The 17,103-nt window shown below is 40.6% G+C and overlaps 1 protein-coding gene across 1 annotated transcript; it reads left to right on the top strand.

The window, feature by feature from the left end:
* The first annotated feature begins 15,235 nt into the window (after positions 1–15,235).
* Positions 15,236–16,265, top strand: LOC148085251 (forkhead box protein B1-like). The gene has a single exon (XM_087782312.1). It carries the CDS (start codon positions 15,236–15,238, stop codon positions 16,172–16,174), a length of 939 nt encoding a protein of 312 aa, XP_087638438.1. The 3' UTR covers positions 16,175–16,265.
* The last annotated feature ends 838 nt before the right edge of the window (positions 16,266–17,103 follow it).

Below are 17,103 nucleotides of genomic sequence, written 5' to 3'. Positions count from 1 at the left end.
AATAAATTAAACAAGTATGTATTTAAGGTTTTTTTTAAGCGACGCTGCTAAACTAGCTGCTAGGCCAACACCTTGTAGACAGTAGACTGGAAGCACTCACGATATTTACCAATATTATCATGATAGTACTTCCTATCAGTGTAGGCTAATGGCCTAGCAGGTAGCCTAGCTGCGTCCGCTAAAAACAATCTTAAATTATAGACTTTTTTTGAAAAACAGTTTCTTTTGTCGAGACTTCAATCCAAGATGGACGTCACAAAAGAGCAGTATGGAGGTATTTGGATGTTTTTAAGTGTCTTTTTGGACGAAGATGAAGACGAAGACAACTGAGCTCCAGTCGCTACATTAAAATGAACAAACATTTGTGTCTATAACCCTAAAAAGAACAGATTACAAATAATCCCAACCCTTAGTCGACATGAGGGCGAGTAGAAAATAAGTGAATTTTCGGTGAACTATTACTTTATAGCCAAAACTGTATATTAAAGGTAAAAAAACTCAAGCTCTCCGTCCTGGGCGTCGACAGCAAGCGATGATTCTAACAGCAGCCGAGCGGCTTCCTTATGTAAAGACCATCATTCCCTTTGTCCTGCTCCCGAGTTTTGTCTTTATTATTGCATCACCGAGGAGTAAATACAAGAGATCCATCCTCTCTAATGACTTCCTGGTTGGTCTTCCCTTCCCTCGACAAGCGTCTTCGGGGCTGACGGATGCGACGAGGGCCGGCCCGGGTCCCGCATGAACGCCGAGGGGACGGCGGGCGTAATGTGACAAAACAACAAGGAAGGGAAAAAACAGAGGCGACGGTTGAAACAAGTATGGCCGTCTGTGTGGGAAACATTAGGAAAGTAATGTGTTATTACTCCGCGAGCGGCGAGGCTTCCTCTGGGCTCAGCAGATAATAGAGAAGGGCTTTGGAAGGCGTCTGGTGGCGACGGCACGAGGGCCCTCGACGAGGTAACACCATCACCCCAGACCTCGGCCGCCGCTCCTCGGACCAAAATTGACATTGTCTGGAGAGCCGAGCAATCACCGACCCGGGTATTACCCGGCATTTACGGCCTGAGCCCGACCCCGGGCGCCCCCCCCGAAATGATCTTGACCTTAAATAAGGCCCTTGTTTCATTTTCTCTTTACCGACAAGTCGGCCGGGGACTCAGCTGGGATTCCTGGCAGGTTTTGTGTGGGTTTAATTCGCTGATGTGCCAATCTGTCTCCTCCTTAAAGTCTCCGACATGTCTTTCGACTGGGAAATCACGGCTCTTCTTCTTCAGAACAAACACTCTGGAGATGCTGCACGAAAGACGAACACCTCGCCCCGGATTTAGAGAAATGGAAAAACGCTTTCGCGATGATTCCCTGGAAAAAGATCCTCGGCCTCGACGAGAGAAAAGTAGCTGAAGACGCAGATTTATTTTTTGGTAAAACTTTTAAAACAAAGTGTTACGATGAGTCTGTGACAGAGTAGAAATGGAAACAACATATTTATTCAGTTCAGGTTGTCATCTGTCAACGATTCATTAAAGTTCAACTAATGTATTGATGTCCAGCTGGCTTGAGTCCCTCATCATGACCATGTTTTCAACTTATTACTTTATAAAGTTGCTCTGAAATCTGGGCGAACGAGAGGTTACGAGAGTCCATTATGATGTAATAATGGCTTCACTCCTTCTCCAGCCAGCTTTAATCACGCCCGCTTTGTTTATACAACGAGTCCTTCGGAGGTGGAGACTTAAAGCAGTGATATGTTATTGCTAAAATGTTGTTTCTGGCTCCCCCTGGTGTCAGATCATTTTAACTGCAATATCTGGGACTGCAGTGTTTCATGATGAACTGATCCATGATTGTTTTTAACTCTGTTCTTATGTTAAAATCCTTTAATTCCAAATGTATACATCACACAATAATCGTATCACACTCGTTAGTATTATTGTTATTATTATTGTTATTATTATCATTAATTCCACAATGCAGAAAGAAAAAAATAAAAGGAAATTAAACACGAAATTGACCTGATTAAAAAATTGCAATATTTTACACATAAGCTGAAACAATTATAGTTTACAAAGTCTTTATCTTTCTTTTATTTCAGCAAATTTTAATTTATATTTTTGAACAAACTAAATGAAAGAAGAGAAGGTTCTTTGTTGTGCATGTTACTGTTCCTTTAAAGGTAAATAACTAATGTTTCAAATGTTCTTCCTCATCATGACCATGTTTTCATCTTATTACTTTATAAAGTTGCTCTGAAATCTGGGCGAACGAGAGGTTACGAGAGTCCATTATGACGTAATAGTGGCTTCACTCCTCCTCCAGCCAGCTGTAATCACGCCCCGCTTTGTTTACACAACGAGTCCCTTGTAGGTGGTGACAAACCTTGATGTTTGACAAATCACAGCAGAGTGGGTGTGGTTATGATCAACAAGATTTCATCTCCAGAAAAACAAAGTGGCGTCAGTGGGCGGGGCTTAAGATACAAAAAGAGAGTTTTGTACAAACACACACTGATGATACAATAGAGTCACACATCTATTTAAAACACACTTAAATCCACACATTAGTTGACCTTTAAGCAGAAAGATTTATCAAAAGGACAAACAGATACTTGACTCTTGACTTCTGTTTACTTTCCTATAGTTTTTCGGGTCCAGTTTCCTGCTGCACTCCTGCTGACCCCCCGCCTCTCCGTGGACGAGGCATAAAAGGGGGAAAAGACTTTACTTTCTTATCGCGGGGTGTGATGTGTCCTCGGGGCCCTCGCCCGGGATCGTCGCGGTAACGGCATCATTCCGGCCATTAAAAAAAAAAAAGGACGACGGACTCGGGGCCTCATTTCCCTTCCCAGCATCCTCCTCCCGGGAGCGGGGCGAGCAGTTTAAGCCATTCCTCTCTGAGCGCCCCCATAAGTGCCGCAAATCCCCGTTAAAGCCTTCGAATTGTAAAAACACGACACTCTGATGTTTTTTTTTTCCTGCTCCTCTGACGAGTCTTTTTAAAAAGCTCAGCGATCACCGCCCGCCATCCGAGGAGATGGGCTAATTAAATTGGTACTTTTTACAAGTCGGACTCAATAAATCCGAATAAATTAACAAGGCATTACTAAAGGCTGCTACATTAAATTTGCATAGTGCATTTAATGAATATGCAACCGCCAGTGAAAAGGTCTGCCACTGTGAACCCCTGGCGAATTAGCATAACTACTTCCAGCATGTTTCTTAAATAATGCTCTCATTTGCACATCACTGACTTGGCTAATTCTGGCTTCAGCGAGGGTTGGCCTTGTAATTAAAGAATCCCACTTAAATTTTTAATGAACTTTGTGTTACATCAATCCTGACAGTAATGAGGCGGACGTGGAAACCAAAAAAAAAAGCTAATAATTAAATTCACAAACCGGTTTGAGGGATAATAAGTCGGGAGGAGGAGGCGGCGACGCTCGGGGTCCTCGCGCCCCGACACCCGTCCAGATGCCGAACGGCTTTTTATCGGGAGGAAGGACCCGGCGAGTGTCGAGATGTTTGTAAAAACGAGGCCCCGGATTGTCGTTCGTCATAATGAGGCCCTCAGACGACGACTGGGACGAGAGGTCGTGATGTCAGGGAAGAAGTGGAGACGAGTGTCGGAGACGTTTGTGCAACAGTTTCCACTCGTTTGGAGACTAGAGAGTGAAGTGACTGTTAGTGTTAGTTTAGTTTAGTCATGTTCTACTCGCCCTCATGTCGACTAATGTTGGGTTGTTTTCAGAGTAATCTGTTCTTTTTTAGAGTTGTAGACAAAAATGTTTGTTCATTTTAATGTAGCGACTGGAGCTCAGTTGTCTTCGTCTTCATCTTCGTCCAAAAAGACACTTCAAAACATCCAAATACCTCCTTATACTGCTCGACTGTAACGTCCATCTTGGATTGAATTTTTAACAAAAAAGAATTTGAATTTTGAGTGAACTCTTACAATCGCAAATATGCGCGCGCACACTCTCACACACACATGTTCCCACACACACTCACACGCACATATACACACAGACAGGCACAAACAAGCATATGGGCACATACACACTCACAAATACACACCCGTGCGCACACACACGCACGCACTGAAAAATGCACACACAAGCCCACCTACAGTCATGCACATAAACACACACTAACACACACATAGGCCCACACACATGCATAGACATACACAAGCACATGGGCACATACACACTCACAAATGCACACATACAAACATGCACACACACACATGTACACACTCAAAATGCAGACACACACAATGAAAAATGCACAAACACATACACACAGCCCACATACACTCACACACATAAACACACTCTCAATCACACACTCATAGACACACACAAGCACACAGGCACGTAAACACTTACAAATGCATGCATGCGCTCACACACTCACAAGTGCACACATGCACAAACATGCACACACACACATACATACTCAAAACTCAGACACACACAATGAAAAATGCCGAAACACATACACACAAGCCCACACACACTCACACACATAAATACACACTCTCAATCACACACTCATAGACACACACAAACACACAGGCACATAAACACTTACAAATGCATGCATGCACTCACACACTCACAAGTGAACACATGCACAAACATGCACACACACACACACTTAAAATGCAGACACACACACACTGAAGAAGGCACAAACACACACAAGCCCACTCACACTCATAAACACACACTCACAATCACACATACAGACTCAAAACGCAGACACACACACTGAAGAATGCACATACACACACAAGCCCACATACACACACACATAAACACACACTCTCAATCATAGACACACACAAGCACACAGGCACATAAACACTTGCACAAATGCATGCATGGGCTCACACACTCACAAGTGCACACATACACAAACATGCACAAACACATACACACACTCAAAACGCAGACACACACACACTGAAGAATGCACAACACACACAAGCCCACTCACACTCATAAACACACACTCACAATCACACATTGACACACAAATGCACACACGAGCGCAAACACACTCACATATACGAACATACAAACATGCGCACAAACACATGCATACACATGCACTCTCAAAACCTAGACAAACACACACTGAAAAAATGCACACACACTCGCCCACACACATGCATAGACACACACAGGTACACACAAGCACTCACAAATGCACACATATGCGCAGACACACACACTCGCATACACGGACATGCAAGCATGCGCACAAACACATGCTTACAAATGCACTCAAAACCTAGACACACACTGAAAAATGCACACACACACACATAGACACAGAAGCCTATACTCACTCTGACACACGCACACACACATTCGAAAACGCACACACACATACAGACATACACATAGAAACAGTCGCTCAAATACCTACACACAAACACACACAAATACACACCTACACACAAGCACATGCGCACACGTCTCCTTTGAGAATTTTGTTTTTTAATAAGTAAGTAAGAATTTTTATTTGTGTAGCGCTTTTCTAGACCAGGTTAAACAATCAAAACAATATTCAATAAAGTATATACTTTAAAGATCAAGATAATACTGAGAACAACACAGGAGTTCCAGAAAATCAAAGAAAAGCCTGAACAAATAAAAACGTCTTAAGATGTTTCTTAAAGGAGTTAAGCAAATTATTATTTATTTTCTGTTTGTTTGTTTTCCTTGAGACTGAATTTATTACATTATTCTCTTATTTGAGAAAAGAACCAGTTTCAGTTTCAATTTGATGCTTTGTTTTCCACATTAATGCCACTAATAGAAATAATGTTATTTTGAGTTAAAGTTGTGTCTATTTTTGGTTTATTTAATCTACTCCACATGCATTACATTGAACGTGTGAGACGCACGTGTTGATGACACAACAAGGACTTCTTCTTTCTACAAGATTCTTAAAAACCCTGTGTTTGAACAACTTTTTTTCCCCTGAGAAAGTTGTTTTTCCGTGTGAAAACCCAAGTGTGAAACCTTTCCCACCCTTCACACTCCTTCACACTCCTTCACACTCCTTCACACTCCCCGACACACTAACCGGTCCGGACTTGTCGCTGCCATTTTTAAAAGTTAATTTGAGCAGTAATGAGCGTTCCTTCCTGCCTGCTCTCCACACACTCTCTCCGTCCATTCTCATTACACACTCGTGGATCGTCCTCATCGCTCCGCCGTTTAATTGAGCCGCAGAAACGCAACATCAGGAGGAAACGCGAGGATAAATAAGCCGCGTTCCCATTGGTTCCCGCTGCGAGGGCCGCGTCGACTTCCCATAAATCCGAGTGGCGGAGGATTTAATTGAGTTGTATCACGCTGAATTACCTCGCGTCGAAAATGGAAACCCGGGTCGGTTGGCCATCGGTATCATTAGGGTCTCGGACAAAATACTTCTAAGTGTGATCCCGAGCGACGGCGGATTTATCGAGGGTCGTGAACCCGATCGCTCGAGAGGAAGGAACCGAGTGAAGGAACCGAGTGAAGACGCGGTGAAGGATGTTGATGAGGTTAAAACTGTATGAACGACATCCTTTCGATGAGTCGCTACTCGAGGTTAAATCGTGAACGACGATTCTTGTAGCTGGTAAATATATTAGTTTAACGCGTCTGGCTCCCCCGACTGTTGAAACGGTGGAATTGTCGGAATTGTATCTCTGCCAACTCTTTATTACTCTCTCCTTGCAAGTAAAATAATTGTTCTAATGGATGAAGATATAGAGTATAAAGATGGGACCAAAATAGTCTTAACTTCATAGTGAAATCGGACGTTCAGAACAAGGTTCTGTATTACTCTCTCCTTGCAAGTAAAATAATTGTTCTAATGGATGATCAATAGCTGAAGATATAGAGTATAAAGATGTTCAGAACAAGGTTCTGTATTACTCTCTCCTTGCAAGTAAAATAATTGTTCTAATGGATGATCAAAAGCTGAAGATATAGCGTATAAAGATGTTCAGAACAAGGTTCTGTATTACTCTCTCCTTGCAAGTAAAATAATTGTTCTAATGGATATTCAATAGCTGAAGATATAGAGTATAAAGATGTTCAGAACAAGGTTCTGTATTACTCTCTCCTTGCAAGTAAAATAATTGTTCTAATGGATGATCAAAAGCTGAAGATATAGCGTATAAAGATGTTCAGAACAAGGTTCTGTATTACTCTCTCCTTGCAAGTAAAATAATTGTTCTAATGGATGGTCAATAACTGAAGATATAGAGTATAAAGATGTTCAGAACAAGGTTCTGTATTACTCTCTCCTTGCAAGTAAAATAATAGTTCTAACCATTTCTGTGTATTGTTTAACAAAAGTGTTGATTTAAGTGTGTCTTAAAGTGATGTGTGACTCTATTGTATAATCAGTGTGTATCTGTTTGTACAGAACTCTGTTGTCCAGGCACTTCTTTTTTTTTTCTTGGTTCTGAATGCACTGTCAATACTCAATACTCTAATAACTACACAGTAATTATGGAAATGAAGGAAACCACCGTCTCCAGCCTGCTATCAGGAAGCAGTTTGTTGGTCTCGTGGACACTTCCTGTATTTCTATTCAGGTCGCCCCGGGCAACAAGCACCATTTTAAAGAAGAGTTTCCAGGGACTCACAACAATTTGCATTCGCGATCTACGCAATTGCAGGATCTCCTTCTGCTGACTCACAGCCCCAGTTTTCAGTCGCGATCTACCGTATGTCTAGATCCAGCTTTGACTGGACCGTACTAGATTTTCCTCACTGTAATGAGAACATCGTACAGTACTGATGGAACATTCCTGAGCTTGTGTGTTGAGTTTTATCAAATGTTCTCAATCACAGGTTGATCATTGTTTGTGTTTTAAAGAGTTGGGAACGGGGTGTTGTGGGAACCTCTCAAAAGGACACACACCTTGTTAAACGTACCATCTGTAATTCTAGTGAATGTTTTCCATTGTTTGAACTTTGTTCTTGTCTTTTAGATGATCATTAACTGAAGATAGAGTATAAAGATGGGACCGAAATCAGACATTCAGAACAAGGTTCTGTATTACTCTCTCCTTGCAAGTAAAAAAGTTCAACCAATTCTGATCTGTCGTGTATTATTTAAGAAAATTGTAGATTTAAGTGTTTCTTAAAGTGATGTGTGACTCTATTGTATTATCAGTGTGTGTCTGTTGTTGTGATGTGTGACTCTATTGTATCATCAGTGTGTGTGTGTTGTTGTGATGTGTGACTCTATTGTATCATCAGTGTGTGTGTGTTGTTGTGATGTGTGACTCTATTGTATCATCAGTGTGTGTGTGTTGTTGTGATGTGTGACTCTATTGTATCATCAGTGTGTGTGTGTTGTTGTGATGTGTGACTCTATTGTAACATCAGTGTGTGTGTGTTGTTGTGATCTGTGACTCTATTGTATTATCAGTGCGTGTGTGTTGTTGTGATGTGTGACTCTATTGTATCATCAGTGTGTGTGTGTTGTTGTGATGTGTGACTCTATTCTATCATCAGTGTGTGTGTGTTGTTGTGATGTGTCACTCTATTGTATCATCAGTGTGTGTGTTGTTGTGATGTGTGACTCTATTGTAACATCAGTGTGTGTGTGTTGTTGTGATGTGTGACTCTATTGTATCATCATTGTGTGTGTGTTGTTGTCATGTGTGACTCTATTGTATCATCAGTGTGTGTGTGTTGTTGTGATGTGTGACTATATTGTAACATCAGTGTGTGTGTGTTGTTGTGATGTGTGACTCTATTGTATCATCAGTGTGTGTGTGTTGTTGTGATGTGTGACTCTATTGTATCATCAGTGTGTGTGTGTTGTTGTGATGTGTGACTCTATTGTAACATCAGTGTGTGTGTGTTGTTGTGATGTGTGACTCTATTGTATCATCAGTGTGTGTGTGTTGTTGTGATGTGTGACTCTATTGTATCATCAGTGTGCGTGTGTTGTTGTGATGTGTGACTCTATTGTAACATCAGTGTGTGTGTGTTGTTGTGATGTGTGACTCTATTGTAACATCAGTGTGTGTGTGTTGTTGTGATGTATGACTCTATTGTATCATCAGTGTGTGTGTGTTGTTGTGATGTGTGACTCTATTGTATTGTCATTGTGTGTGTGTTGTTGTGATGTGTGACTCTATTGTATCATCATTGTGTGTGTGTTGTTGTCATGTGTGACTCTATGTTATCATCAGTGTGTGTGTGTTGTTGTGATGTGTGACTCTATTGTAACATCAGTGTGTGTGTTGTTGTGATGTGTGACTCTATTATATTATCAGTGTGTGTGTGTTGTTGTGATGTGTGACTCTATTGTATCATCAGTGCGTGTGTGTTGTTGTGATATGTGACACTATTGTATCATCAGTGTGTGTGTGTTGTTGTGATGTGTGACTCTATTGTATCATCAGTGTGTGTGTGTTGTTGTGATGTGTGACTCTATTGTATCATCAGTGTGTGTGTGTTGTTGTGATGTGTGACTCTATTGTATCATCAGTGTGTGTGTGTTGTTGTGATGTGTGACTCTATTGTATCATCAGTGTGTGTGTGTTGTTGTGATATGTGACTCTATTGTATCATCAGTGTGTGTGTGTTGTTGTGATATGTGACACTATTGTATCATCAGTGTGTGTGTGTTGTTGTGATGTGTGACTCTATTCTATCATCAGTGTGTGTGTGTTGTTGTGATGTGTGACTCTATTGTATCATCAGTGTGTGTATGTTGTTGTGATGTGTGACTACATTGTATCATCAGTGTGTGTTTGTACAAAACTCTCTTTTCATTGAAATATTTAGATTAGAAAATGATCTTAAGCTCCGCCCACTGAAAACTCTTTGTTTTTCTGGAGATGAAATCTTGTTTATCATAACCACACTCACTCTGCTGTAATTGGTAAAACGTCAAGATTTGTCACTGTGCGTCATCAATCCCGGAAGACTCGACCTTGTTGTGTAAATAAAGGGGGAGTGTTTTTTTTTGTTGTAAAATTATGTTTAGTCAAAAATCATTTTATTAATACACGTTTTGCTTGTTTTTGTAATTCTCAACAGGTCGAAGGAAGTTGTATCGAGAGGCCAAAAGTATTGTAACATTCCTTCTAAAGTATTATCACATTTTAATCTTTAATTTCCAGTTCATTTTAAAGTTATTGTAACCTTGACGAACAGAAGGATCCAGGATCCGACTCACGATCCGCGGTTCTGATGTGATGTAATAATCTCTCTCCCTCCACTTCCTCTCGCTCGCCCATAATGGCGGCGCTAATGAAGAACTCCCACGAAGGCGGCGGCTCGTTCACTAATCAGCCGACAATTTGCTTAATCAGCGGTTTAATTGAAGTAATCAGCTGCTGAACGTGGAGACGCCGGAGCGTGAGAGCGAGAGGGAGGGTCTCGGGTCTGGAGTCTGGAGTCTGGATCCACGACGACGAGTCCTGCTTCAAATGTATGGATCCTTCAGCGCCGGACAAACATGCGTTTTTTTAGAGAAGTCCTGTTTTCTTCTCCGTCCCGTGGATTTGCTGAGCGATGTCAGGGTCCAGCAGGGGTCAAGGGTCAATCACACGCTGCCTCAGACTCTCACGGGGGTTAGGAGTGTGTGCTTAACCTTTGACCTCTGCTCTCGCTGCGTGTCGCTCGAACACGCCGGGATGTTTGAGTTTGACGTCGGGGATTGATTTCGGCGTTCAGACATGTGTTGAAGGTACTTAAAAACTGGATTATCTTATTTTTAATTTAGTCCTGAAATGAAGTAGTTTGTTCAACGTGTTCAAGCTTGTTAGCGATTAGTTAATTCATCATTTTTAAATACCCAATTAAAGCTTCTAGAACATTATTATCAAGTGTAAAAGTTAGTTTCTGTTTGTAGGTTTAAACGTGTGTGTGAGACATAAATAGAAGATAGTAATAGATAGTAAACAGTGTGTGTTCATTTAAGATTTAATATATTGTGGATCTATTGTCATGACACATATTTTTGAAATATACCCTTTTTTACTCATAGAAGTTTTAAATATTTAGACTGGATATTTGTTAACCTGAATATTTTCACAATTTAACCTTAAAGGTGTCAAACAAGTTTTTCAAAATGTCTGTTTGTATTTTTTAAATATGGATATAAGTTACGAATTTAGAATAAAAAACATCCAGATCTCTTTATGTTTTTAACAAAGATCAAGATGTTATTAAGCTAGTGATTTGTCACACATTAATGATGCATTCAATGACTATGGGATTACTGTGGTGCGTTCAAGAACACATGATACTTCAAAACTAGACGCGAAACCGTGTTGCTGTTGCTGACCTGTTCAGCAGGTGATGAGTTATACAAGTAAATGTGTTTTTTCTTTTCTTTAATTTACATTATGGGTTTGATTGACACTGTTGTGCACTAGATTTTTTTTAGTTATTTACAGTTTATTAACAATATATTATAAAATACTTTGAGTCTTAAAACATTGTTGTCCAGTTTTATTGTTGTTATTTACCAGGTTTCTGTGATCAACAGTAAAAAAAAGGTACTTTTGTGTGAGTTTTTCTGTATTAAACCGAAAACGGCGCTCAATGCACTTTATTTTCAACTTGTATTTGTTTATTTTATTTATTGTTCTTACCTTTTTGCCGAACTGATTAATCACATCATCCACATTTATACTTAATTTAAATTAAATTAAATTTCAATTTCAATTTCAATTTCAATTTCACATTCAATTCAATTCAATTCAATTCAATTCAATTCAATTCAATTCAATTTAAACTTTTTCTAGTGAATTAGTAACTTTCAAAGTAACTTAAAGTACATGAGCTACTTTTGTAAAAGTATCTGTAACTAAATTACTATATTAAAGAAACTTGCTCAACAATAAACAATAATAAGTTTGAATTTGTTGCTTCAAAACTCAACCAAAAAAGTTTAAAAACTAACAAAATCGTATCTCATGCTGTCAAACTTTCCAGCAGCTCCACACGTCAAACATTCGTCCTTGAAAAAAAAACCAACCGACGAAGCGTCACCTCCTCGACGATTGATATTCAAGCAGCATAATCGACGACAGCTCCACTTGCAGATAAATCAGCAGCTCTAATGGAGACCACCGGCTCCGACTTCAGTGGGGGGACGTGGATCCGGGAGGCGGCCCGCTGAGCGCTAACGGCCATGACACGTTCGCCGGCGCCCATTCATTTATTTCATAACAAGGGCCTCGGCTAACCTGCGGCGGACGCCTTCGCCATTAATCCGTCACAAATTGGAGCCTCTGGACGACTCTGTGGGAAATATTCAGATTCGCGATCGGGACGAAGAAACACACACTCGGCAGGTTAATGAAGGTGGATGTTCGTCACCTGGACACACAGGTGTGTTGGATCACAACATACATGTAGTACAGGGGAGAAGAAAAAAGAAACACATGCTCAGAGTTGACTCGCCCTCATCAGTTGTTGAAAATATCTGCAACTTTTCACATGTCAAATGACAAATACATGTTACAATTTTCACCCTTGAATTCTTCCTATTTCTTTTTTTGCTATTCTGTCCATTTTGTAAACCTCACAGTTACATTTCATTTTAAAACTACAATACACCGTCGTTTAATATGTGTCAATACTGAGCTTTAAAAAACTTTATTGACATTTATTTGTGCCACAAAATGCTTTTTTATTATGCTTTTATATTTCAGTGAACAAAAATGAAGTCGTTTTTTGTTGTGTGTGTGGTTTTTGTTTGTGTAAAAGAGAGTGTGTGAGACAGAAACACTAAAAATGCAAAGAAGTAGATACTCGGTACTTCAGCACGCTTCTCATTATGTCCTATAGCACTTGAGCTCACACACACACACACACACACACACACACACACACACACACACACACACACACACACACACACACACACACACACACACACACACACACACACACACTCACTCACAAACGTGTATATATATATATATATATATATATATCTTTAGATTATTCTTGTTTTGTATTTCATTATCTTTGGTGTCACAAATACATGTTTTCAGGGGGGAAATAAAACTACAACTTGTTCAATAAAAAGTATAATTTGACATGTTGATGTAAATATAAATAAAACACACAAATGATACAAATAAATAAATCCAGGAATTAATCAAACTAGAAATAAAAAACATAGGATCTTAATCCCGACGAGCGTGTCTCTGCATCCCGAACGCTCGCCGTCAGATTATCAACTCAGGGGTCAAAGGTCAGACGTGTGAAAGTGGCTCCCCCCTCCTCTCTCTTCGCCTCCCTCCCTCACTCTCTCTCTCTCTCTCTCTTTCTTTCTCCCCCCTTCATCTCCTCTGGGGCTTTTTACTTAAGCCTGGGGCTCCTCCGGGACTCTTTGTCTCCTCTGATCCGCTGACAAGATCCATCTCATCGGGCGATAAAAAGAACAGCGAGGCGTCACAATAACATGATTATGGGGGAAAATAATGTCACCCACTCGACGACTCTATTATCCCCGAGCAGGTCCCTCCGTAAACACCGGAGCTCTTTTAGTGATTGATCGTTCATCAATCAGACGCTTCCGTCATTAATACACGCTCACTTAAACGCACTTCGTTTTGAGAATCATCTGTTAGGCTCCAAAACATTAGATTTTAACAGCTCGACAATGACTTTTTTATTGCATTAATTAAATGTTTTTATAAATATTTGGGTAATAGAAACATAATAATAGAAAAATATAAAATATAAATATAAAAATATAAAAAGGAGTATTGATTTTAATTTTTAGTCTAATAATATATAATATACAATATATATATATATATATATATATATATATATATATATATATATATATATATATATTTATATAACTGTGTTGTGTGTTGTGTTAACATCAGTGGAAGTAATAGTTTTATACAGTTTACATACAGTTTATATATAATATAATACACAATAGAATATATATATATATATATAAAATAGATCTAGTACAATGATATAATATGTTTATATACAGTAAACATACAGTTTATATATAATATAATACACAATAGAATATATATATATATATATATATATATATATATATATATATATAGTACAATGATTATGAAAGCAATATTATTGTTTTTGTGTATTATATTATATACAAACTGTATGTTAACTGTATATAAACATATCATATCCTTGTACTACGTAAACGCATATCATTGTACTAGATATATTTTCGACAAATATATTGATATATGACTATTCGATTAACACGAGATGATTTTCCGACTAAAGTATTTGTCGAAAGTATATTTTTCTTGTACATTTATATTGTTTTTATAACATTTAAATTGCTTACATTATTGTCATTTTCCGTTTTTAATTCGCTTACATTGAAAAAAGTATTTAAAAACTAACGCACATAAAAGTACAGTTCGGGGTCAACAACTTATTAATTAAAACCATTTTATAATCTCAATTTAATTTAATTCAATTCAATTCAATTTTATTTAAAGTGTCTTATCATAACAAAGTTATCTCAAGACACAATACAGTTGAACTAAGACTATAATGGATTAAGGAAAAATACATCCCAGCGATTCAACAATTTAACTTAAATGACATGTTGTTAAAATGATGTTTAGTTGTGGTTTTTTGAACTAAAACTAATTTAATGTCAAACTTAAGCGACAATAATAAATGGCGCACGAAAGGAGACGCAGAAAACTCTTTAAACTGCAGATTTATTTCTAGATTCAAGACAAGCCTCGGCTGGGGTCTCCACGTACCTCCTGAGAGAGGAGCGGTCGCTCCATCACTTCCCCCCCGGAATCACGCACCTCTTTGCGGCTTCACTCGCCCGTGTTTACCGCCGACGATTAAAAAAACCCCAAAGTGACTCGTGTCGTCCGTGGAGATCCGTGTGAATGAGAATCCTCCTCCTCCTCCTCCTCCTCTCCTCCTCCTCCTCTCCTCCTCCTCCTCCTGCGGGTCACGTGACGCAGGAGAAGAAGCGCAGGTCCATTAATGAAGCCTCACTCTTCCACAGCGACATGGAGGCGGAGGAAGAATCTTGAAGAGAGAGAGAGAGAGAAAAAAAAACCAAACTTTTTTTCCCCTCAAACTTGATGGCGAAGTTGGCGCGCGTCAAAGACGCACCGACTGGAGCAGCTGTCCGCGCGCGGGCGTTCCAAGAATAAAGTTCTTCTTGCTGAGCTCGAGAGGAGACGCCGCCAACCAAAATAAAGAAAGATGCCTCGCCCGGGGAGGAACACGTACAGCGACCAGAAGCCTCCGTACTCGTACATCTCTCTGACGGCCATGGCGATCCAGAGCTGCCCGGAGAAGATGCTGCCCCTCAGCGACATCTACAAGTTCATCATGGACCGCTTCCCGTACTACCGGGAGAACACGCAGCGCTGGCAGAACTCGCTGCGACACAACCTGTCCTTCAACGACTGCTTCATCAAGATCCCGCGGAGGCCGGACCAGCCCGGGAAGGGCAGCTTCTGGGCCCTCCACCCGAGCTGCGGGGACATGTTCGAGAACGGGAGCTTCCTCCGCCGCAGGAAGCGCTTCAAGATCTGCGGCGGCGGGGCGGCGAGTCCGGACCGGTTGGTGTCCAGCAAGCAGCAGGACGCGGCGGCGGCGGGTCACTACCTGCATCAGCGGGCCAAGCTGCGGCTGGGGGGCCACCTGCCCGTGGGACCCGGGTACAACCTGATCCCCGTGGCGGCGCAGACCACCGGCTTCAAGCACCCCTTCGCCATCGAGAACATCATCGCCCGGGAGTACAAGATGCCGGGAGGGATGGCGGGGTTCCCCGGGTCCGGTTACCCGCTCCAGCACCAGCTGACCCCGGCGTGGCCCCACATGTACGGCGCCGGGGTGATGATGGACCCCGTGGCCCCGCTGTCCATCGCCGACTTCTCGCACCACTACGGGATGCCGCTCAAGTCCCTGTGTCACGGAGGGGGGCAGACTTTGTTACCCGCCATCCCGGTGCCGATCAAACCCACGCCCGCGGGCCTCCCGGGACTCCCGCCGCACATCCCGGCCTTCCTGGCGAACTCTCCGCAGTCGCTGAGCCCCACGTCCCCGCAGGTCACCGCCACGGGTCAGAGCAGTCCTCTGGGCCCGGAGCTGGTGCCCTCGTCGGCCGAGCTGCTGTCCGCGGTGACGGTGCACTAGAGACTCCTGGGTGTTTTTTTATACAAAAAATGAAAAAGAAAAGAAAAAAAAGGAATCAAAACGAGAGATTATCGAGATAAAAAGTCGGATATTTTGTCCATTTTATTCCATTTCTTACGCGGAGATCCAGCAACAGGCTTCAAAGTTTTTTCCATTTAAAAAAAAAGTGTGACGGCGATCAAGTTTAATTCATTTAAAATAATAAACAGTAACTTTTAAATATTGTTGCAAAAATAAATCTCATCCCAGACGTTTTTTTTTTAAATGTAAACAATTTTATTGACAAGTAAAAAATATTTCCTAGTCGTTTTTATTTGACGTTTTGTGGAGTAGATATAAAAACGAACGAATTAAATTAAAGTCAAACGTAAAAGCACAAGTTCTATCAAAGTTGAAAGTCATTCGACAATAATACTCTATAATAATAATAATACAACATTGACGGAATTTATGGCGTTATTTGCGTGAAGAAATACATTTTCTATAAACATTAATTATCATTTTCTATATTTAAAAACAACGTAAACACAACCGTCAAAACTTTTACTATATTTATATTTTTGCCATTTTTTTATACCAAGATGTTTTAATCGTGAACACACTCTTTACACCGCTGAGTGTGTGACACTAAAGTATATTTGTTGGAGGGTGTGTATTGGAACGTAAAAAGTACACATTAATTCCAACTTTTATTGACGTAAAACATACGCGTCTCAAGAAGGTTTCGATTTAAAGAAGAATAAAGTAAATTATGGCGACTTTTCACCCCATTTCTCCACAGCGCTGTCAGAATCCCGGCCTGACAAATTTGCTTCACATCTTTTGTTGAGTGTCGTCTTTTCTTCTGCGCTGAAAGCGAAACACTCCAGATTAATGACTTTTTAAAAGAATGTCTTTTCTCACGTTCACTCTTTGGCCTCTTGATGTTT

This window comes from Callionymus lyra, chromosome 2, assembly GCF_982586985.1.
Source record: "Callionymus lyra chromosome 2, fCalLyr1.hap1.1, whole genome shotgun sequence".
Classification (NCBI taxonomy): domain Eukaryota; kingdom Metazoa; phylum Chordata; class Actinopteri; order Syngnathiformes; family Callionymidae; genus Callionymus; species Callionymus lyra.
This window is presented reverse-complemented; position numbering and strand designations above follow the sequence as displayed.

Excerpts from the sequence above, each read along its gene's own strand:
- LOC148085251 (XM_087782312.1), top strand. The coding sequence starts at position 15,236 with ATGCCTCGCCCGGGGAGGAACACGTACAGCGACCAGAAGCCTCCGTAC.